Source organism: Chinchilla lanigera, unplaced genomic scaffold (genome assembly GCF_000276665.1).
Source record: "Chinchilla lanigera isolate Chin_1 unplaced genomic scaffold, ChiLan1.0 scaffold00002, whole genome shotgun sequence".
NCBI classification, from domain to species: domain Eukaryota; kingdom Metazoa; phylum Chordata; class Mammalia; order Rodentia; family Chinchillidae; genus Chinchilla; species Chinchilla lanigera.
In genome coordinates this window covers 18,942,806-18,968,300 of record NW_004955403.1, presented here as the reverse complement: position 1 = coordinate 18,968,300, position 25,495 = coordinate 18,942,806, and the positions used below count along the sequence as shown (strand labels likewise).

The 25,495-nt window shown below is 36.8% G+C and overlaps 1 protein-coding gene across 1 annotated transcript in view; it reads right to left on the bottom strand.

Moving 5' to 3' along the window:
• The window catches only part of Pde11a (phosphodiesterase 11A), a 375,824-nt gene that overhangs the window by 212,312 nt on the left and 138,017 nt on the right, over positions 1 to 25,495 (bottom strand). The window contains exons 4-5 of the mRNA XM_005373398.2: positions 21,655 to 21,795; positions 3,000 to 3,064 (exon numbers count right to left, since the gene is read on the bottom strand). Coding sequence (XP_005373455.1) covers positions 3,000 to 3,064; positions 21,655 to 21,795 — 206 coding nt within the window. The remainder of the gene's footprint in view (positions 1 to 2,999; positions 3,065 to 21,654; positions 21,796 to 25,495) is intronic.

Below are 25,495 nucleotides of genomic sequence, written 5' to 3'. Positions count from 1 at the left end.
AATCCAAATAAACCTTTAATCCTTTAAATTGCGTATGTCAGATATTTGGCCACAGTGATAAGAAGTTAACAGAGAGCAAACTGCTCCCTGCTCTTAACTTTCTTGGTATTCACTGCATGAAGAACAAGAGGAGCCCCGCTATGACAAAGGAGTTAGCTGCATAAGACACTAAGCAGCAATAAGATTGGTGGGTTTTTTTTCTTAAGCCTTTAAGGACTGTCTATAAAAATCAGCAAGCTCACACTCAAGTTCATCACAATTGAAATAGTACCCTGAAATATTGACACATGAAGCCACAGAAATCAGAAATACATAGTATCGCTGAATGATGTTCAGAGGACTGAAGTACTTAATGGACATTATCTATAGCAAGGATGTTGAGTGATGAAAGGTTAAAGGAAAGATTTACACTGTGTTGAGAACAGGCTGTGATTTGTAGAGCCATAGCCTATTCAATGTCCCTGCCAAGCCACTGGCAAAGTAAATGCTAGAGCCACTTGTCTTTATTCCTTTAACTTCCAATAAGTGACAGAGGAAATCTATATCTACAAGAGGAAAATTACTAGACAATGAAGGAAAGGTCTTCTGAGATAAATGAACATTTTCCATTAATTGAAAAGCCATAAATAGAATGGTAAAGAGGACCATCTCATAATGTGAAAGTTCAAAGGCACTTCTTAGATGTCTCTTTAAAGAAAACTTTGCAGTTTTTTCTTTCTTATTTTATGATCAGGAAGTTTTCTAAGAGCAGTCTGGGTCTTGGGTCATTTCATTTTGACATGGAAGTTCTTTTAGCCCTAAAAATAATCAAATGACCAGAGATATTTAACTTGGAAGTGCCCACAAGAATATATTCAGAAATATAAAAAATAACAATAACGAAGCATTAGTATTTCAGAGGTTGTGTTTTAAACTCCATGAAGTTCCCTCCCCAAGTATGAGAAATATAATTTATATAAGGTTGTCATTAGCTAAAGAAAGTAGCATAAATAGATATTTTTTTCTAGTGCATTTAATGTTATTTTGCAACATTCTATTTAGGGAAAATTCTGGGTGTACCATTAGTAACTCCCTATACTGAAATATCTTTGTTACGAACAGATTATCCGACATCAGATATGTATGTAAACATAAATACATTTTCATGAATATAAAAATCTTTTGTAAAAGGGCTCCTTTTTTCACTTTAACTTCCATTTTAAGGTATAACTGATGGAGTGAAATCCACTCTTTCTAGTGTAGAGTTCTGTACATCTTGACAAGTGCAGTTGTAAAACCACCACTACAAGCAAGATGGGCTACATCACAGTCCAAATCTCTGCACCCTTTGCAGTTGACCTCTCTGTATTTCTCCAGCCCCTGGTAACTACTGATCTACTTTCTGTTTTTTGTAATTCTGATTTTTCAAAAAAACTATATGAATGAAATTAAACAGCATATAATAGAGGCCCTTATGCACTTGATGTAAAGTATTCATTTTAATTTCTATCTTCTGAAGCAAAAGGCAGTAATAGATATAGTCAAATTGTACTTTAATATGACATCTTAAAAAGGTGTTACCTAGATAGTCTTTTGGATATATAGACTGGTAAGACTTTACTTTCAACCTATTAGATCAGTATTTCTCAGTGTGTATCTTGGGAATTTAGCTTTTACTAAACTCTCTACTTGATTCTGATTGATTAACCAGATTTGGGAAACATTAAGACAAGAGATTTTTACTGCACAGGATTAGGTACCAGATTTTAAATTGTGTGAGGCCATGGGGTCAAAGTTCAGAGGATGAGAGAGGTGATCTTGCTCTTGGATGTGGGGCTACTGCTTACTGACTTCAGGGCCTTGAAAAAGATCTTTAAACTTGCTGAACCTGAGTTCTTGCCTCTATCCTGCAAGAGGAGCAGTGTCTATACTAAAAGACTGCTTCAGAGATTCCGTGCATATAAAATACTCGTCATAGTATCTGGCACATTTATTGAATGGAAGCCCTTCACAGTTCTGGTACAGGTGTAAGGCTCACCATCACTGTCATACTCCTCACCATCCTGGGCACTATACTGGCCTTTCTCCAGAGCTCTGTATTTTAGCCATTTTTATTATTTTTATCACTTCTTCCAGAGGTAATCAAAGTAAAAAGAATGAATTTTTGGAGAACATCTAGGGCAGGACGAAGGTCAGAGATATTTTCTGGTTGTCCCTAATCTCACTTTTACTGTTATAGTTTCAAAGATGACAAGAATGACAAACAGCAAATTACTGGGGGCTCACACGCAGGGGATGTTACAGGCCAAATAGGGAGGAGGAGAGATAAAGGGTCAGAATAAGGCAAAAACCTAGTTTTCTACATAATTAGGGGATATATGAGAATTAAGTCAGAGATGGTGCCACACATATGTAATTCCAGCATTCTGGGGGGTTGGGGCAGAAGGCTCACAATTTGGGCAGCTTAGCAACTTAAGGAGACCTTGTTTCAAAATTAAAAATAAAATTACAAAGGATTTAGGATATGCAGAGCATGAAGACCTCAGGTGCAATCCCCAACAGCACAAAAATAAATAAATAAATAAAGTTGACTTTATTTATTAGCTGTTTCAGACAAATTCATCAAGAAATTGAAGCTCGTGATTAAAAATTTTTTTTTCTTCGCTGTTACTCTATATTAACCATCACAAAGAACTTGGATTTCAAATTCAGAAATCAGCAGAATACTTTAAGATCTATTTCAAATCATTATAAGGTTGAGGAAAAATGGACACTAAAAACTAAAGAGAAAATTTTCATTATATTGCAAGTGCTATGTAAAATTTAGTCTTAAAAATTGTTTGCAAGCTAGATGTATACTCATTAATTTTTTCATCTAGAGTTTTTATTTAAGCTTTGAAATAGAAAGAGCAACATGTGACTGTACTTACTGATATACATATTCTCAGAGAATTAAGCAACACTGCTAACACGAAGGGCCAAAGAGCATCAAATGAAAACATAAATCCCACAGGCCCTACCTGCTCTCAGCATCACCGCTGCACTTTGGGGACATCAATTCAAAGGATTTGGTAAACTTCACCACCTGTCACACGAAAAAACAGTAAATCCAGGTCAATTAAAGGGTGTAAAATAATGCAATAAACATTTTTCATCTTAAAGCTGATTATTACAATAACTAGGGATTAAAGAAAGATTAAAAAAAGAAAGATTTTAAGTGGGGAGATCCCGAGGGAGAGAAAAAGAGTATTCTCTTCTATATTTTGTATTTTACTTCTTACATAGCATACATTGCCAAAATTGTAGTATACCTATGTATATTTTTTACAGTGAGCTGTAATGGTCAGGCAAAGAGACATCACTTTTGGATACTGTTGGGGTTGTGTGCTTGGTGAGGAAACCCGCCCACAATTTTTAATTTTGTGCTCAGTTTCACAAAATTAAATGAGGCAACTAGGATTGAAGCAAGTCTGCCTGACCTTAGAGGGGGAGCTCTTTTAAACAACACTTCAAGTGTTGATTGAGAAAGGTACAATTTTTGGTCCTATTTTGACAAAATATAGTCCACCATATGATGCAAAAACACATTCCCTGTGCTTGAAGGAATACAGCTGAATGTTGCTGGATTTTTCCAAGGTTGATACTTCGATCTGTCTTAGCCAGATGCAGTCATGCTTCAAAGGCCTTTTAAATTAATCATTTGCAATGAATTGATGGGCACTTGAGAAAATGACTTGCAAAATGAGAATAGATTAAATATTAAAAGTTTTATCAGTGGGGCAATGGGTCCACAGGAGGAAAATACAACATAAGAAAAGAAGGAATAAAAGAAATAAAGGAATAAAAGAAACACCCATCTCAAAGACAAGTGTGTGTGTGATTAGCTCCCTGTGCACAGTGACGACAGCTCAGTTACAAGGAAATAACCTTGACAACCATAGAACGTATTTTGTTTCATACTGTAATGTAAAATAAGCCTCTACAGAATCACTCTGTTCAAGTTTTATTTCCCAGAGATGGCCACAATAGTATCTCCTATTTCACTTTCTTTTCTATAATGTGATCGTGCCTCCTTCCCACTAAGCAGTGGAATCTATATCCCTTCATCTGGAAAGGTCCTGACTGCTTTAACCAATAGAGTACTCAGGGGATAAGCTAGATGCCTCTCAAAGTGATCATAAAAGGCAATGCATCTTCTGCCTTGTCTGATGGGATACCTGCGTCTGGCTGTGTGAGTCACCGTGTAAGAAGGCTGAGTACTTTGAAGCCTCTATGCTGAAAGAGAGCTAAAGCACGTAGAGAGGCCATGTGCAGATGCTGTATCTTGCAGCTCCAGCTGTGCCAGTTGGGTGTGTTTGTTTATGTGTGTTTGTGTGTGAGCGTGTGTGTGTATTACCGAGTATTGAACCTAGGGCCTCATGCATGGTAGGCAACTGCTCTACCACTGAGCTACATTTCCAGCCCTTTTATTTTTTTATTTTGAAATAGGTTGGCCAGGCTGGCCACAAACTTGCAATATCCTGTCTCAGCCTCCCAAGTTGCTGAGATTACAACCGCAAACTTTAAAACAGCACATGACAGGCACTACATGTATAAGTAAACAATTTTCAGATGATTTCAGCTCCCAGTCATTAAGTCAGCTCCAGTGTTAAAGTTTTCCTAACTGTAGCTTCAGATACCATCCCTGCTATGCCTTATTTAAAGTCCTACCGACGGGATGTATGAGCAGAATAATTTAGCTGGTTCAAATCTCTAACTTGTGGGATTGTTACAGCAAAAGTAACTGTAATACCTAAGAATTTAAGCAGAAGCAAATCACTTAGAAATCTTGATTCAGCTTCAATATTTTTAGATTTTAGAAAGCAAGCAAGACATAAAGAGATTATTTGCTATCTCCAAATAATAAATACTCCAACCTATATCATAAATAATTCTTAGAGTTATAAGACTAATAGAATAAAAAAATAGAAGGATTTCATTTCTATTTACAGAGTAGAATACTGTCATAGATACTAAATAAGGGAGTTAGTGGGTACTGAAGACCACAAATGCAGGACCATCAATCGAAAGAAGCTGCTATGCAAGACAAGCAATGAAAGGGCAGAAAGACAAGGAACAAATAACAAGGAAACAACATGAAAAAGAAAAGCTAATACATGTTAGTTATAACAATCAGCGTAAACGGGCTGAACTCACCAAAAGAAACAGACTGGCAGAATGGATCAACAAGCAAATCCAACTATATACTGCATTCAAGAAAAGCACTTAACCCAAAAAGAAACTCACAGACTTAAATTCAAAGGATGGAAAACAATTCTCCATGCCATAGAAATCCAGGAAAAAGCAGGGGTAGCTATTCTGTTTGCAGACAATGCAAACTTCATGCCAAAACTGATCACTACATACTCGGTAAGGGAAAACTCCAAGAAGAGATAACGATCATAAATATTTATGCACCCAACATAGGTTCACCAAACTAAATAAAACAAATATTAACTGATTTAACACTGGAGCTGACTTAATGACTGGGAGCTGAAATCATCTGAAAATACAACATAAGAAACATATGGGATGCAGTGAAAGCAGTTCTATGAGGGAATTTATAGCAATGAACTCACACATCAGAAAAACAGAATGAGCTCAAATAAACAACCTAATATTGAACCTTAAACTTCTGGAAAAAGAAGAACAAATCAAATGCAAAATTCATACAAGAGAAGAAATTATAAAGATAAGAGCAGAAATTAATGCAATACAGACAAAGAAAACAATACAAAAATGAATCAAAAAGTGGGTTCTTTGAAAGAATAAATAAAATTTATAAACCATTAGCCAACTTCACCAAAAAGAGGGAAAAAAAGAACACAAATTCAAGCAATGAATGAAAAGGGGGAAATAATAACAGATCCCATAGAAATCCAGGAGATCATAATACGTAGTATGAGAACCTATATTCTAATAAGACAGAAAACTCAGAAGAAGTAGACAGATTCCTCAACAAAACTGAATTGCCAAAACTAAATCAAGAAGATATAAAAATTCTAAATAAGCCAATATCAGCTAATGAAATTGGAAATGTAATTTAAAATTTACCAACAAAGAAAAGCCCAGGCCCTGAAAAATTCCCTGCTGAATTGTACAAGAAATTTAGAGAGGAACTAATGCTACTAATGCTAAAACTCTTTAAAGAAATTGAAAGGCAAGCAATACTTCCAAAAGCATTCTTGGAAGCAAGAATTATCCTGATTCCAAAACCAGAGAAAAACCCAACCAAGAAAGAAAACTACAGGCCAATCTCCCTAATGAACATTGATGCAAAAATGCTTAATAAGATACTTGCAAACAGAATGCAACAAATCATCAAGAAAATTATGCATCATGACTAAGTAGGGTTCAAACCAGGGATGCAAGGATGGTTCAACACATGCAAATCAATAAATGTAATACACCACATTAGCAGACAATAAGACAAAGACATCCACTATCACAGCTCCTATTCAATATAGCTCAGGAAACAAATTAGACAAGAGGAAAAAAAGGAATAAAGATAGGAAATGCAGAAGTTGAATTATCATTATTTGTTGATGACATGAAACCCTAAGTAGAAGACCTTGAAAACTCCACCAAAATACTTATAGATTTAATATCCAAATGCAGTGGTGCAGTGTGATACAAAGTCAACACTCAAAGTCAATAGCATTCCTGTACACAAACAGCAGACTCACTGAGAGGGAAATTAGAAAAAGCACAACATTTATGACAACACCCCCAAAATGAAATACTTAGGAATCAATGTAACAAAGGATGAAAGATCTATACAATGACAATTACACTACCCTAAAAAAGGAGATTGAAGGGGATTTCAGAAAATGGGAAGACATCCCTTGCTCTTTGATAGGAAGAACCAACATAGTGAAAAAGGCCATACTCCCCAAACTGCTATATAGATTTAATGCAATCCCAATCAAAATACTTTTACCATACCTCACAGACCTAGAGAAAACATTCCTGAAATTCATTTGGAATGAGAAAAGGCCTAGAATAGCAAAAGCAATTCTGGGCAACAAAGGCAAGTCAGGAGGTATCGCAATTCCAGACCTGAAATTATACTACAAAGCTACTGTGACAAAATCAATGTGATATTGGCAAAAGAACAGACCTGAAGATCAGTGGAACAGAATAGAAGATGCAGACACATCCCCCAAATGCATTCAGCCACATTATCTTTGACAAAGGAGCCAAACATGTTCACTAGAAGGACAGTCTCTTTAATAAATGGTGCTGGAAAAACTGGATCTCCACATGACAAAGACTAGAACTAGACCCGTGTCTATCACCATGCACTAAACTAAAGCCAAAATGGATCAAAGATCTAAATATTAAAATAGAAATACTATATATCCTGGAAGAGAAAACAGGCAGACATCTCAAAGACTTAGGTGTAGGCAGAGACTTCATGAACAAAATCCACACTGCAAGGGAAATATTATAAAGAATCAAAAAATGGGATCTCACCTTATCAAAAAGCTTTTACACAACAAAAGAAATCTTTAACAGAATGAAAAGACAACCCACAGAGTGAGAAAAATTATAACCAGTTGTCCTCCAGACTAAGGACTTATATCTAGAACATATAAAAAATTGAAAAAAGTCAGACGTCCCAAATTCAAAGACCCAATCCAAAAATGGGCATCTGAGATGAATACACATTTCTCAGAAATACAAGTGGCACATAAATACATGAAAAAATGTTCAACATCATTGGTCATTTGAGAGATGCAATTTAAAACAACAGTGAGATTCCATCTCACCCCAGAAAAAATGGCTATCATGAAAAAATCAACCAACAACAAATGCTGGAGGGGAAAAGGAACCCTTCTCCACTGCTGGTAGGAATGTAGACTGGGACAACCATTGTGGAGATCAATGTGGAGGTTTCTTTAAAACCTTGGATTAGTGATCCCATTTGAACCAGATATTCCTCTTCTGGGTATCTTCCCAGAAGAATTGAAAACACCACATCATAGTGATGTGTGTGCACCCATGTGTATAGCAGCAGAATTTGTAATAGCTATATCTTGGAAACAACCTAGAGGCCTGTCAACAGAGGAATGGATAAAAAAGCTTCTTGTTATATGTAATGGAGTTCTACTTGGCCATAAAGTAGGATAAACTGGATACCTTTATAGGTAAATGTGTGCAACTGGAGACTATACTCATAAGTGAAATAAATCAGACTCCTGTAAACATCATATTGTCTCACTAGTGTGAGAAATTGAACAAGAAAAGAAGATCTGACATATATAATAGATATTGTGCACTGGGAAAAAACTGTTCAAAAGAAGAACAAACTGTGATGGGGTAAAGGGGAAAAGGAGAAAGGAAAAAATACATGTATACACAAGATAGTTAAGATTGTTTTACAGCTAGCTTCTCTTGGTTCCTTGAAAGAATGTTTTGTGCTAATATTGTTTAGAGAAGATATCATGCCTGTATCTTGTACTCTAGTTATTACTAAGACAACAATATGCAATGTATCAACTATTGTAACAGTCCTACTAAACTATTTTGAAATTTTGTTTCATTGTTTACCTTTTTCCTCTTTAAAATTAACAAAAAGGGATTTAGTCCTGTATCTCCATTTTTACCTCTCACCATAGATGATTTTTTCTCAGTATTTTCCTTACACAATGGTAAATTCTATTTCCTCATGTTCTAGGCTGTATCCTGCAATTTTACCATAAAGTGCAAGTGTATTTTGCATATTTTGATAAATATTTTATATTCATCAATGTTGACAACATGCTGTCAAGGCAGATGTTATCCCCATTTCATTGAAAATAAATTAAGGCTTAGAGGAGTTAACTGGATTTCTGGAAGCTATATAAGCAGAAATTGCAGAATTGAGATTTGAACCATGTTAGTCTAATTCCACAGCTCCAGTTTTCGTGCTATTCCTAGGGGACCTCATAACAGCAAGTGGTATTGCAGAAGCCAGTTATGTCAATCTGACTCTTTCAAAACCATAAAAGGTAGATAAGCTGCCTTTTATTGACTCTCTACTGTATATATGAATTTAAATAAACCCACACCAAAGTAACCTGAATTAAAATGTCCCTAGAATAAAGATCTTTACAAATTTTTTTACCATATTTAGGTTAGCAGCTTATAAAAATTGAATAGGAAATCCTAACATTTTAAGCTATAGAACTTATAGATCTTGTCACAAAAAAATAAATAAGGTATACAAATATCTATTGATATAATGTTAGCATGTATGAACCCTTAAAATGTAAAAGAGGAGCTTTTAGAGTAAAGATCAGCCTCATCAGTGTGAGGGTGCACCATCCAATTTACTGAGGGCCTGGACAGAACAGAAAAGAAGAGGAAGAGTCAATGCACTCTCTGATCGAGCTAGAAAGTCCGTCTAGATAGAAAGCCCATCTCCTCAGACACTGGCACTCCTTGTTTGCAGGCTTTTGGACTCAGACTGAATTACACCACCAGCTTTCCTGGCTCTTCAGCTTGCAAACTGTGGGACTTCTCAAGCTCCATATTCATATGAACCTATATATCTATATCTATATCTTTTTTTTCCTATTTCTCTGGAGAACCCTAATAAAACATTGTAAAGGGTAAAATTTTAAAGTACAAGGTCAGAAAAAATTTCTTGATTCACTGATGTGATTTATTTTACTAAATCAGAAGAATTATAAAAACAGATTCTTTTTTTTCTTTTATCTTGGACGCTGGGAGGCTCAGAGCACAGTTTAAGATTCAAAGTTTTATCTTTATGCAAAATAGTCTTTAATTTGTTGGTTTTGTTTGGCTTTGCTTACAAAATTGCTTTATCTTTTTCTTTTGAAATTTTGCCTTTTATGCTGGTATGTGTCTAACACACCATGAACACTGTAAATATTTATTCATTGTACATTTTTACATTTTTACTCAAAGGTATTTTAAAGCCTTTCAGTAGTGAAATGAATAGAAATACAAAGAGAAAATGAAGTACTTACAGAGTTGAAAAATGTAAAAGAATTTACAAATGAAATAATATAAATTTATTCCTTAAAACTAATTAGAATGAATCAAAGTACTCATGGGCCATTACATTGTGCAGAAGAGTATTATTCAGATGTATGGTAAGGGAATCGGAAATAGTGGGTTAGAGAAATACAGAATTTAAGGGCTTTCAGCTGATGGAAAAGCAATATAAGAATAAAAAAGAAGCAGGCATGAGTTTCATCAAGAGAATACTAAAACTAGCACAGCAATAAAACTGTTGAGGACAAAACTGCTGCTGAGTCAAAGCCAGCTGAGATCAAGGAAGTACTGAGACATCAGCCTTGGGTCCATAATGAATGTAAAGTTAGTCTGGATCCAGATCATCTGACTTTGGAGGCCACTGTAGAGGAAATTTGAGACTGTCAGACAAATCTAAGTCTAAATCATATGCTCAGGAGCCCAGGACTATTAGTAGAATCTCCTTACACATTCTTGTATTTGGGACCAACCTGAGGTCACACTCGTGGCCATACTGACCATCCAGTGATGGCAGATTACTGGGCAGCACTACTTACATGTGGGCTTTTGTCCACATTGAGAACAGCAAGATGTATAGCGGAGAAGTAATATAATTCTAGAAGCAAATTCAACTGCCTGCCTCCCTGCTTTCTAGAGCAGGAGTAGATAAAAAGAGTCCATGGGCCAAATGCCAGCCTGTGACCTATTGTTATAAATAATGTTTTATTGAAACAAAGCCACATGCATAAATATAATATGGTCTGTGACGGCTTTCTACTGCAACAGTAGAGCTGAACAGATGCAGCTGATACCATACGAGCCACAGCACCTAAATAGCTACTATCTGCACTGGTTGGACCTTTATTTAAAAAAAAAAACTGCCAACCTGCAATCTAGAGTTATCTTTGGGCCAAATCCACTAGTTATTTTCTGCTAAATTGTTAAAGACTGATGATAGATTAATGTATTATCATTTCCATGCAATTTATCTATAATTCTGAAAGAGGATTCTTGGAATCACAAGTTTTGATCCAAAACAATACTAAAATTATAGAAATTTTAGGCACTAAGACAAGTAATCGAAGGTGTAATTGAGGACATTCAACAGTTGTCATGGAACAGTTCCACTTTCCCTACATCCTGGAGACAACTGCAAATAACTCCTTTCATGCTCAGAAGTTTCTTGGAATAACAAATTCTATCCTACCAGACCTGTGGCTGCTCCTCAAAGCACCACATAATTTATGATTTTAAAAAGAACTTATTGCATGTGTAATGCATGCACATAGAAAATTATATTCAGATACTTGGGTTTAAAAATAAAATAGCAAAAACAGTTTAAATATGTTTTATATGATTTAAAGGGCTTTATAGAGTAACATTGTAGAAATTACACCAGAAAGAAAAAAGAGGAGCCAGGCATGGCGGCAGTCGCATATAATCCCAGTATTCAGGAGGCTGAAGCTGGAGGATGGGGAGTTCGAGGCCAGCCTGGGTACCTACAGTGACCCTGTCTGGGGAGGGAAGAAGGGTGGCAAAGCATAAATAAAAGGGAATAAACTTCATTCTTTATTCCTGACTTGGATAGATTCTATGATTCCTCATTTCACCAATTTTTAAATTTACTACCTAAATTCACTTCTGATTTCAATATGCATTTATGAAAGAAACATGGGTTAAATACACGCACACATACACCAAGTGAAAAAGAGACTCTGATAAGAGAAATATCAGCAGTGGTTTATAGGCCAACAAAACTGAACAAGTGGTTCTGAGCTCCTCTCACTATGGATCAGCCGGGTGATCACACCCCGGGGAAAGCAATGCACATGTCTTGTGAAGTAAACAAAATATCCCCTGCTTGTTCTTTGGAAGAGCTCCACAGACAGAAGCCGTTTTGATTTGGACATTTATCAAGTGCTAGTTGGTTCAGTTTCTCTCTGTTCTTGTAATTTAAAAACAAATTTAAAAAAACAAAAACTATGCTTAAGCAGATATTCCTGCCACCAAACAGAAAATTATCTACTAAGTAAACACCAATTTAAAATTTTTTCCTTAATCCTTATTTTTTCATAAGACTACTTAGAAGGGCAAAAGTAGGTCAAATAATCATCTGCTACGTTTATCACTGATTCCCACGGTTGACATTTATCAAGTACTTAGTACATCAGGCATCATGAGCTCTGGGAAAACCAGTACAGTACAGTAGGGTACATAGGGAAAAGTGCACACAGATGCGTAATTTCCCCATGATGTCTTCAAAAGGCTCCTTGTGCACAGAGGGGTTGTTGAGACGTCCTCGTGGGCTGTGTCCTAAAGGACGAACAGGCAAGCTCTAGGCTGAGCCATGGAGAAGTTTTCCAGGCTGAGGGGTCACAGCAGTCAGTTCTGGCGGAGAACACAGAGAATGTTTAAGAGATTAACTGAGCATAACTCAGTAATAGGACAGGCTATGGAACTGTGGGTCATGTAAAAATGAATGATAAGGAATGGTGCAGCACCCAGAGACTGGCAACCTTGGAAAGTGATGAACACTTCTGAGGTGACCCAAGAGAGAGACAAGGAGAAGGAGGAAGAGGGGAAAGAATGGTTTTTGGTGCCCTGGTGGAGCTGGGGCTATGGAGAGCGCCCTTGGGGAAATCCAGCCACCGCTAGAACTGGCAAAGGTGAACAAGGGCAACAGTGCAACCTCCAGCCCTTCAAGCTTTTGCTGACCCTCACTGGTCAAGTGGAACCGGATGCCAGAAGACAAGACGGCCCAAAGGTGTCCTATGTAAAGATCAACCATCAAGAGTGCTGAGCTAGAAAGAAAAAGACAAATAATATTTTGGGGACAGTTTGCAAAGCATAGGCAGAGTAGAATTCACAGTGTTGAGCTTTACCCAACTCCTGTGCTCCCAAAAGCAGTCATGATAAATCCATCTACCAGTGTTCCAGGCTTGCTCCTGCTCATAGAAGGCCCTGGCATATTCCACAATAAGACCTGTCTCCATCTTCATGAATTCTTTATGAGCCCTAAATGACACTGATAACTCACTTGTCTATGTTTCTAGAGCCCTTTTCCTTGAGATGTTCCTTACTAATGAACTTTCTCCTTATTGCAGTGGGCTAAATACAATTATCTCCTTCATTGTCCAGTGTGTTTTGTCTTTTAAGGGACAATGTGTGCAAAGACACAGAGACACATGCATAGGCTGACCCTAGAGAATAGGGTAGAAGTGAAAGATAAGGACAGAACAAGCTGAGGAACAGAGAAAATAAAAGTTAAGCTGGAAGCAGACATAATGGGCCTTGAATATTGGGTAGTAGAAACTTTATTGTCTAGACAAGAGTTAATCATAGTTACTGATTGTTCTGAAGCATAAAAAGGACAGGTGCATGTTTAGAAAAATAGCTAGAAGCAGTACTAAGAATTTATTGAAGCCAAGTATGATGATGCATGCCTGTAGTTCCACCACTCTGGTAGGCTAAGACAGGAGGATCACAAGTTTGAGTCCAGTCTGGACAACTTAGTGACTTAGTGAGACCCTATCTCAAAAGAATTTTTCAAAAGGGCAGAGCTAGAGACACATCTCAGTGCAAAGGCCCTGGGTCCAACTCAGAGTATCACCAAAAAGAAAAATAATAGGCTTTATTGAAGGGAAGAATTCTCTGTCTATAAGCAAAGAAATTAATCAGAAGGAAATGCCCACACGAAAGATTAGTAAAGACAGAATGGAGAGAGAGGTAGAAAGAGTGTGAAGAAAGGCCAGAAATGATGTTTGAATATAGAAAGTAGAGAATGCAGAGACAAGCCAATGTAGATGGCGAGAAAGACTTAAAAACTACTCTGATTTATAATGAGTTACTTACAACATGACAGTGATTCTCCTAATTGCAACAGAAAAAAATTGGGACAGAATGTGACAAAGATGGCCAGTAGGGATAAGAGTTCAGTAGTTGGAGATTTTATAGAGAATCATACATACATATATAGCATATATGAACCTGATATCTATTGATATATATTTATTAATTTTATTAACAAAGTAAAGTGGCTCTGTAGGGCAATAGCATATTAGACATCTAATAGATTAGCTATGCATCACAGGTTAAAAAAGAGTTCTAGAAAGCAGTCTCATATTCATAAGCTTGGTTATAAAGTACTTCATAGCATTTTGGATAAAGAAATAGCTGGCAGCCATTAGGATGATCCATCAAAGGAGAACACTGGAAAATATCAAAGCTGAGATGGTGCTTTAGGACCTAAGAAAAAATGCTTGCAGTAAGCACTAAAAGAAATAGATATAATGGTAAATACAGGAGCTAGAACAGAATGAAAGAAAGTGATAGGAATTGCTTAGACATGTTCATGGGATGGAATAATATTCAGCAGGAGATATTCACTTCAAAGGATTAAATACTTCTTGATGTTGACAGCAGCAGCCAGCGAAGATATTTGTTTGACCTAATAGAAAACACCATTGACAAAATCACTTAAAATCAACTGACTGAAACAGTGAAGCAAACAAGAGGAAAATATTTATTTTGGCAGGAGAAAGAACCAGAAATGCATTCCTTATTTCTATTTTTGGCATCCCCTCAATAAGCCAACCACTTTACATATGAATGCCTAGTTGAATGACCATGAAAGCAGGTTCTAAACAATAAGATTTAGGTGAATCAAGGCTTCTACATCTAGACAAGTTTGTTTCTCCCCTTTTCCCACAAATGTGGACAGAAAATAAAATACCATACACTTATAATAACCTTTTACAGACACTTAAGAATCACAAGAAATAGACAAACAAGTGAACAAAACTTTTTCAAGGGATAAATAAAATAGAGAGGCAAAAGTTGTTTTTGGAGAAAGGAGTATTCTCCTGAAATGATACTGTTTTGAGTTTTGATTGTAAAATAGCACATGGAATGCCAGTAGCAATGGTGTTATACGCTCATGCTTCCATACATCTGATTTCTTCCAAATATTCATGATGGGAAGAGAAAAACAGAAAGATATCTAGAGGTCAAAACAAAGAGAAGAGAAGGAGAAGGGAGAAAGGGGTGTCACTTTGGAGGATTATGGGGGTTTATTGCTCACTTGCTGCTAGGAGGTGGGGGTTGGAGGGAAGAGGTGGGTTACTGTGGGCGTGGCCTGGAAGGAGAGGTGTATATATCCCTTCCGGGCTCTTCTCTGATCTCTCGACTTCCTGTACACACTGAGGTAAGCAGCAGTTCCTCTGCTGTTTTCCTGGGTCAAGCCATCCCACCTTGGAACAGTCAAAGAAGGACTGAAATGTCTATAAACTGTGAGCCAAAATAAACCTGTCTTCCTATAAGTAGGTGTTGGATATTTTATCCCAGCAAATAGTAAGTGTCTAAAACAACTAAATCAGCAACCTACATAATTGGACAAGGAGATATTTCTAAGTCTCAGTTATGCTAAATATTTGAACACCTCTGATTCAGGAAATGATAGATGAGGAACAGAAACACATTAAGAACATAAGTGATTTGAATAGCACCCTTCTTAACTAGTGGATCATTGGGCAAGTCAGTCAGACAATTTCCTATTAGGAAAGACTTTCCAGTTTTGTTGTACATGTGAGAATAAGGAAAAGTATGTGAAACACTTTTCTTTTCTTCTCTTGAGACATGACAGTAAAATACGATGATTTGAAATGTGAGCAACATTGAAGAGCTGTGCTATCAGATATCAAACTGTACTATAAAATTACAGAAATTGAGACAGTATGACACTAGTGCACAAATAAACAAGTAGCCCAGTAGGCCAAAATAGTGAGCTTATAAACAGACCCAAGTATACATGGATACTTGATATAATATAGAAGTAATATCATTAAGTAGTGGAAAACAGTTCTTAGACAATTGGTTTTGTACACACACACACATACACATATATATACAACACACAAAATACAAATTCCAGATGGACTAAAATATCATATAGATATATATAGATATATGAATGCATTATAGCTGGAGGTAAAGATTTTTAGAATAAAATCCTTAAAGCACAAATCCAAAAGAAAAATTGATAAATTTGGCACATTAAAATTAAAACCACTCACAAAATCAAAGATATCTGTTGTAAGAGTTCATCTACATGAGCCTGCTGTGTACAGTCTTGTATACGTGAAGACTGGGAGTCCTTGACCTCCCCTTACTCTGTTCATTTCTCAGGATTATATTTATATAGTATAATCAAGTAATATGCCTCAAGGCTTCTAGCTTTAGTTCTATACTTAATACATTCAATACTGAATGACAGTCTTACTGATTCTGACTTCATCACTTGGGAGGCCAGATTTCACCCTCATGTGTTTTTCAGGAAAGGCCTCTTAGAACTATATAATTCCTGAACTGTTCTTTGCATATTGAAAATATCTATCTGTGGCTTGAATAACTGAAAATGAATTTTGTTAGATTTTAAATCACAGGGTCATATTTTCTTTTTCTGAGAACTTTGTAGATTGTCTTCTAGTACCAAAGAGTGATACTTAGGAGTCTATTATGACAGATTTTCTTCCAGTGGTGATTTGATTTTTTTGCTTAGACACAGAGCTTTTTCAGTATCTTTGAATTTCATTAACATGAAATGTGTTTCAGTGTTAAACAATTAGTACCATCTTCTGAAAAGTTGTGTTCTTCCTGACTGTAGATCCAATGTTGCTTCTATTTCAATAAAATGTCCTAGCATCAGAATTCTGAGTGCACTTTCCTGCTGCATTTGTCACATTCTCTTCAGAAAACCAATTATCCTCATTTTGGAATTCTCTTATTCAGCCTCCATTCTTATCAATCTCTCTTTTATCATTTTATAACATACGATTTTCTGTTTAACTTTCAGTTTTATTCTTTATGTCCTTGAAAGCATGTGGAAGTTTCTTTCCTTCCTTCCTTTCTTTTGGTAAATATAATATCCATTTCTGTATGTTTACACATTTTCTTCTGCTCCTTTCCCAGCTCTACCAACTTGGTTTTCTGGTCTTTTGTATTATTTCTCATTTCTTCCTTCAGTCCATGTATCTCTTTTTTAAAAAAATACTTTTATTTTTCCTGAGATATCACATTGTCTTTAATTTAATTTCATGGAAAACTGTTATCAATTTTTCTGTGAAAGCTTAGCTTGTTTTCACATTCCTTTCCTTTTTGTTTCTTATGGTAGTTTACAAAAGCCCCTTGCTAGTTTGTGGCTCTTTATTATGTGTTCATCTTTAAGTGAATAAGTGGGGAGGGGATAACTATCAAGGACGGGGCTCTGTAAACACTGTCTGCAAGCTATATCTGGGCTACCACCTATTTGTATAAAGTTTTATTGGAATACAGCCATGTTCTTTCTTGATCTATTCATTCCCGATCTATTCATTCTTGATCTATTGTCCACTGTGTTTTCATGCCACAGTGGCAGACTTGAGTAGATGACCAGAGACTAAGTGACTCGAGAAGTTTAAAATATTTATTTCCTGAGCATTTTTGGAAAAAAGTGTGCCAATTCTTGCTCCAAGAAATATACTGGTTATAACAAATCTAAAGCTAGAACTAGCACTTTGTGTAGGGGAAAGCTCTTTGTTGTGATAAATATCAGGGCACTAAAAAGCATTCTACTAATAATAAGATTGCTGACAATAATAAGGAAGGAAAGGTTACAATTAATAAGGGAGCAATATAATAGAATTACTGATTTCCTTGGTAATGCTGAGATCTTATATTTATTCCCTTATAATTATTAAAATATTTCTATTGTTAAGAAGAAAGATCATCTTTACTTGCAGTAAAGATGACTATATCAAGTCTGAAACTCTTCTAACATACTTTTTCCCCTCAAAGACAGTTTTCTAAACATTCTAAGCACAACCTTTACTGGATTCTCACAAGCACTGGGATCTTTGGAAACTATTCTATTCAGCTGATTTCTTTTTTTTTTTTTTTTTTGGTTTTTCTCTGGTACCGGGAACCGAACTCACGACCTTGCGCTTGCCAGGCAGGCGCTTTTGCCGCTGAGCTAAATCCCCAGCCCTCAGCTGATTTCTTTATAAGGAATTTGTCTTTAGTTTTATACTTTCAACTTCTTCCAAGCAAAATCCCACCCATTTTTCCTTTGTTACCATGTACCAAATTTAATGACTATTCATAAATGTTCATTTTTCATGTAGAAGTTTAGGAACTGAAAATCATAATTCCAAGTTTGCTTTTATTTTTTTCACATATAAAGGGTAAAAATCTATCTAGGTCTGCTCTTTGTCAATCAAATCAAATTGCATTTATGGATGTTGCTTTGATCTCCACTTTGATAGTCACTCATAATCCTCATTAAATCTGCATAGCAATGGCTTCTAATGGCACTCTATCCATTCAGCATTCTGAGACGTGAAAGGAAGATAGCTCAGCCAAAGAACTTTGTCTTTACACATTGTCTGTTTGTTGATAACACTATGCCAGCATCAGGTTTTGGTGTCTGCTTTACTGTTCAGCCTGGCTTCTTCTCCTTTTCATCATGTGATCATGACTGATCTCCTTCCTACAATTTCTACCTGACAACCATAGTGGTGTACGAAACAATAGCTCTTAAAAGTTTGAGAAAGCTTTAGTGAGAACTGTGTTAAATGAAAGCACAGTATTGGCAGGTTTCTGCATAGTGACACCACAAAAATATACCTGGCAATCAAATGAATCCACTGAAACTGAGAGCCAAAATAAACCTCTCCTCTAGGTTACAAGTGTCAGATATTTTGTTTCAGTGACAGGAAAGTGACAAATGCAAAAATTGGCTTCAAGAATAGAGTCATTACTCTAACTATAACTGATCATGTGTTTCAAAAGTTTTTGGAACTGATTTGCAGGAAAAGGATGGAATGGTTTGCAGATGTGGGTTAGAGAAGTCCTAAAATTTTGTGAGTAGTGCTTGATGCGTGGTACTGGGCAGGGCTCAAAAGACAAAAGTAGGATAGAAATGCAGACAGTAAAGGCCAGGTGTAGGAGGTTTCAATTGGGAGCAAGGACTCCACTGGCAGTTGAACTAGAAGCCATGTATGCTACAATCTGGCAGAAAATTTGTCTACATTTTGCCCATGTCCTGAAACTTTTCAGGAGACTGAAATTAAGAGGAGTGGGCTAATTAACATGATGGAGGAAAATGCAAGACAGTCCAATATTCAAGCTACGACAAGGGTACTGCTTGCTACTTTCAGTCATATCTTCACTGAGAATGAGGAGCAAACAGCAGGTGTGAATGATTTTAAAAGTTTGCAGTTTCACCAGAAAAGCACCCACAAAGTTGACACAAATGAGAACATGGTTGCTGAAAAGATAAGTATTAAAAAGAAATCAAACACTTTGCACAGGGAAAAAGAGGTACAAAACTATAAAACTTTTATTTGAGAAGAGAGTGCCTGAGATGCTTGCTCAGTCATTACCACCTAGAGAAGTGTATCCCCAAATTCAGCCATCCAGATACTCAAAGACTACTGCATCCATGGTCCACTGGAGCCTGGCTACTGCTCAAGTTGGTGACCAACTTTGGTACTTTCCATGTGGTGCTAGTTTCTTAGGCATGGAGAATGGAAGAGTTACTGGGTTATAGAAGATTCCACCCTGATTTCAGAAGGCCTGGAAAGCCTTGCAAATATGTATAGTGAAGTCACAGTCCCTTCCAGGAGCCCAAGGCAGTATAAGAAATTGTGAGAGCAAAGTTGAAGATACAGTGTAGACTTCAGGAAGTTGGAGATGCCAGGAATATGGAACATCTGTTGAGGAAGGTTCCAAGCAGTAAGCATAACCAGTTGAAGAGACAGGCCTTGTGGGCTTCAACCAATAAGTCCATAGGGGCAGGGCTGCCTGAGCCCTTTAGGGTTTACATCTTATCACAACTTGCCCTGAGTCCTGGACATGGAGCTATAGGAATTAATGTTTGCCCTGCTGGTTTGTGGTCTTGCTTTGTTGTGATTCCTTTCTATTCTACTATTCTTCCCTTTTGGAATGGGAATGTTTACCCTGTGCCGTTATATATTAGAATTATTTAACTTGAATTTGCCTTGCATCTCAGAGGGGACTTTGGATTTGGGCTTTTCAGCAATGCTGTAACAATTATGAATTTGGCAACTTTCAGAGATGAACTAAATGCATTTTCATAATGAGATAGTTATGAGCCTTTTGGGGCCAGGGGTAGAAAGTTATGGTTTGGATCAAGTGTCTCCCCTAAAAGTCTCATATATTTGGAAGGTGATTGTATCATGCTATATTTATCAGTTGCTGAAAGTGCTGTTAAGAGGTGGGACCTGGTTGGAGGTGGGCCATTACAGCATCACTCGAAGGACATATTCCTGTCCCTGGCTCCTCCCTTTCCTCTCTTCTTTCTGGCTGCATGATGTGAACAGCTTTTCTCTTCCAGGCTTTTTTACCATGCCCATTCTGGAGCTGGACAACAAAGGAATGAACCTACTGACACTGTATATTACTGTTTTTTTACAATACTTATTAAATCTCTAATATTCATCTTCAAGTTCTTATTCTTGGGAAAAAGCAAACCTAAAGGCAAAGATAATAATCTTTTCTAAGTACAGTACAGAAAAGATCATTCTCTGAGGTATTAAAACAGCTCTTAATTGCTAAACAACTGGTCTTTGAAGGGAGTTCTCAGCAAAGACATTAAATTGCTGTCAAGGGTTTAGACATTTAACTTTCAAGAACTTTGATGGATGATGATCATTATTTTCAATATTGTTGTGCATTTACCCAGCAGATTTTCCCCCAAGAGCCAAAGGGTGGAGCAGAACCTAAGATTGGCGACAAATCATACAAATGCAGACAGCCTGAGGTCCTGCACTGGATAACGTTTCCTCTCAAGGACCAAGAGGCCCTGTGGTAAGGGGGGACATGTCCTCCTTCAGCTGATTAAGATGTTCTGTGCCAGGAACCACAAGTCCAAAGCAGTAGGAAAAGAACCTAGAAAAGCCAGCAAGACAACCTGCCACAGAAAACAGTCTGGCTGAGGCTCCAAGAGCTAAAGCCACTGCTTCTCCAGGTGTCTATTTGCTTCCTCCATCCCTGCTGAGGGGAGGAGTGCAGTGCATACCCAGCAATGTTGAGGGCTCCCCTACATAAGTAAATAAAACAGGATGCATGTGCTTGAGTTTTGTTCTAGTTAAGCTGTGTAAAACAAGGCAAACCAGTTAGTAGCCCCTTACCTCCTTCATCAGTAAATACACAGTGCTAGGATTGATCTCAAGGTTCTCCCTTAGCCCAAAGGTTCTATTTCTAAGTGAGGACAAAATAAGAATGAAAAAAACATCTAAGGGAATAAATTCTGATAGCTGAGCATGGTGACATACATCTGTAGTGAGAGGCTGAGGTAGAAGTAGCCAAAGTTCAAGCCCAGTGTGGACAATTTAGAGTGAGACCCTGTGTCAATATTTCAAAATACGTAAATAAAAGACGTACTGGGGATGTAGCTCAGTGCATAGGCCCTGGGTTCAATCCCCACTACTGTAATAAATAAATACATAAACTGGCATCTACAAAAAAGCCACCCGTGGTTAGAAGAGTAATGAACGGAATTGTTTCAGTGACCAATTCACAGGTTTAAACACAGATAAATTCAGCTTTAGTCCTTTCAAGTCCTCAGCTCTGTTTGAAAAACAAAATAGAACTTACTGGTGATTCGATGTCCTCTAGGAGTAAAACAGAGCAGCGTTCACATTTCAACAGAGTTTGGGCGCGATGCATTATTTTTTTGACAATTTTCTCCAGGTCGGTCTGTTCCTCGAAGAGGTCATTAACTACCTCTAACAAAGCCTGGGAGAAAGGAGACGTATTTCGGTGGATATAAGATTGAAAAAAGTTGGTATTTTTTTGCCCTCAGAGTCCATATAGCCTGTGCTCTAATAATATAAATATTTTTGTGTACATAGTTTTTAAAGCATTCATGATTATTTTAGCACAGTTCATCATCTCATTTCATAACTCACACTTAAATTGTAAAATATAGCTAAGAATGGAGACCTTCCATGTCATAGGGACCATGTGGTCACTGGCTATAGGCTTTTACCCCTACTACAGTAACCTTCCTGCTATGTGACTAGGTATAAATCTAACATTTTATAAATAACAAACACTTAATTTTCACCAAAAACCATTTTGTTTTTCAGAAAACTATAAAGCAGTCTTTCTTCATTATCAGGAATAGTTTCATGGTCAAAGTTGAGACTTATTTTCACTAATATACGTATCTCACAGAACTCTGAATCATGGAGGTGAACACTAATTAAAATTCAGAGCTTTCAGAAAATGAACAAAATCCCCACTAACCCCTCTCCACAAGAAGAAATACTGCCTCACCCTCAACTGTCCAGGAAAAGCAAAAGAACAAAAAGCACAAAAAATAAAGACAAAAACTTAAATTCTAAATTGAATGATGTGTACTTTGTTAAAAATTAAACTACAGCCAGGCGTGGTGGCCCGTACCAGCAATTCCAGAACTTGGGAGGCTGAGGCAGAAGGATCACTGCAAATACAAGGTCAGCCTGGGGTATGTAGTGAGTTTAAGGCCAGCGTGAACTGCATAGTAAAACCCTGTCTCAAAAAAGACCAAAAAAATAAATAAATAAATTGAACTTCAATAGTCCTCTACTTTCTCCAGACAAGTGACTTTGCAATTTATGCCTTGAAATAATATTTATTTGGAATTTTTAATGATATAGATGGTTTTAGAGTCTTCAGAATAATGGGTTGTGTATAAATGGTAGACATTATGGTCCTATTAGGACAACTGAAAGATTATACAGTAACTGAATTGACTGGAAGGTACTTTATTTGATAGAATTTAATAGGATGTGTGATCTTGGGTCTGACCTCTCACAAAAAAATTTCATGAATTTTCAAGTTCATATGTATTCACTATAGTGCATCGTGCCAGCAGTATGACTAATTATCAGGTTTAATAATGAATTTGTTGGGGCTGGGGGAGACATCTCAGTGGCATAGCACCTGCCTGGCAAGTGCAAGGTCCTGAGTTTGATTCCTGATATATATATATATATATATATATAAGAATTTGTTTTGTTTTGTCCTGAAACAATTTGAAGCACTTGAAAATTTCTCTGAATCCATTCAGGTAGAAAACATTTGAATGAGTTAATAGATCCATGAAATTAATCTAGTCTACTGAGCCACTGAATGAGGAACAAAACCCGAAAATGGTATTCTCTCTAAAGAGAGATGATCACTGCGACTGTGGCTGAAGCCATATGCCCTGTGATCCCAAACCAAAAGAAAACACCAAGAGGTAAAAACAATTTGAAGTGGCTCCTGACCCTCACATTTGGACAACAAATCACAGAAGAGGCCAATGTGTAATTTCATCTTCACGTGATATTAAAAACTAAACAATTATCTGTACAATTACAAGCAGAATTCCAATACCTGGGGAGGGGATACTGTTTCCTTAATCTTCCAGACTATTTCTTCAGCTTGATCATATGCACTGAATAATTATTTACCTTTTCAATCTATTGTCGCTGCATGGAGAGAGCCTCTTGGATTTATAGTCAAGAACATTTATCTCAGAGGAAAAACTAATGTGCCTGGAATCTTGCCACTGACAAGTCACAATTTTCTTTTGAATTGAAAATTGCTACTTTATTAACAAATAATGAAAGTTTCACAATAACAGTGCAGACTAGCTCCAAAGCAAGAGAAAAAGAAATGAAAATCTAGGAAGATATGCATATTCAACAGGCATTGGAAGTATTTCACACACCGGAATATTCCTTCATTATTAATGTCACTTGCCTTCTGGGAAACAAGTACTGCACTTTCCCCCCTTTTCTTCTAGTGACCCTCTTAGGTCCCAGACTCATCCTGGGATTTCTTCCCTTCTCTTAGCTACACACTTTCCCCAGATGAACCCAGTTAGTCCCCTGGATTTGAATACCACATTTATGATAATGATTCCCAATCTTAATCCTCAGTCCTGACATCACTCAAAAATTTTAGGCACCCTGTGTCCAACTGATTATTTGCCAAATGCACAAGCCAATTTTTTTTTTTTTTTTTTTTTGCTCATTTCCCACACTAGCAAACCATGCGGATTTCACAGTTAACTTGAGGGAAATCTTCCTTCTCACTATCATGGTGCCAGCTATATTATCTCTTGACTTCAAGGTAATCTTCTAACTTCTCTCTCTGCTTTCAATCTGCTGTCCTCCTCCCCAGCCCATTATTTTCTCCTGGGAAGCCAGGGTTATCCCCTTTAAAGATGAATTAGACTTATTGAATGGCTTTCCATCACAATCAGAATAAGAGACAAAATTCTTGACATACCCACAGGACCTTTTACCATGTGGCCCCTGGATCACCTCCCTATCCACATTTTCTTTCCTTCTCTTCTCTTTTCATTTCTTTTCCTTTCTCTTCTTTTTTCTTTTTCTTTTTTATTCATTCTCCCCCTTTCTCTCTACTCTCTAAACACAATGACTCAGAGCCTATGAACCTGATAATTCCACTGTCTGGATGCAGAGTTTTGAGTGTCTTTGCTCCTATGTGTATTTTTCATTTCAGTCTCTGCTCCACCTCCATGTAGACCCTTCTTAATTGTCTTCTAAAGGAAACACCTCCCCATCCTCCCTTCCGCATCAGTCTCTACCACTAACTTACTCCACCACTAGCTGACACTATATTATAATTTATTATCTATCTTTCCCACAAGAATATAAGTTCCATGAGAACAGACAGTTTGGATAGACAGGGTCTAAAAAGAACTACTAATAAATATTTGTTAAGTAAGTAAATGAATTGTGCTTTACACAAGGATGCAAAGACTGATAATAAATGAAGTTTCTCTTAAAGAGTTTATAATGCAGTTGGAGAGGAGGACTACTGATAAATAATATAAAGCAGTGTGGCAGGCCTATACAACAGAAAAGTGACAGTGTATACGAGGAAAAACACTAAGTGACCATGGAAAGACTTTAACAAAAAGGCTGGATTTCAAGCCTTTTTCATCTTGCTAAATATATTACTAAGTTGTAATCATAATCTTCCTGTATGTAAATGGTAGAGTGAGTCCAATACAGTTTAATCCATTTGATAATTTAGTATTTTCTGAGCAATAGCCTCTGCTTTTTTTTACTGTTTTGTTCTCTAAATCCCGGAGGTATATGAGATCACTCCCTCTGAGCATGTTTCTGTATAATTCTATAGAGTCATGTTCTCACAATTATCACAAGCAGCTTGTGATGTTCTTCCAGAAAACCCTTCAATTCAAAAACAAAATCTGGGAGGCAGGGTGAAATCATGTCTGTAACTTATTTTGCCTTTAACAGGAATTAAATTATAAAAATATCACCAAATTATGTTATTGTTTCAAAGCTTCAAGTAAGCATACTGTCTTACTATACAGATATGAAATTAATTTCCTCTTTAAAATAGCCTAGGATACTTTTCCTCAAACCACAGCAGAGAATTTGCGGCCATTTCCATTTGAACTTACTGGTTA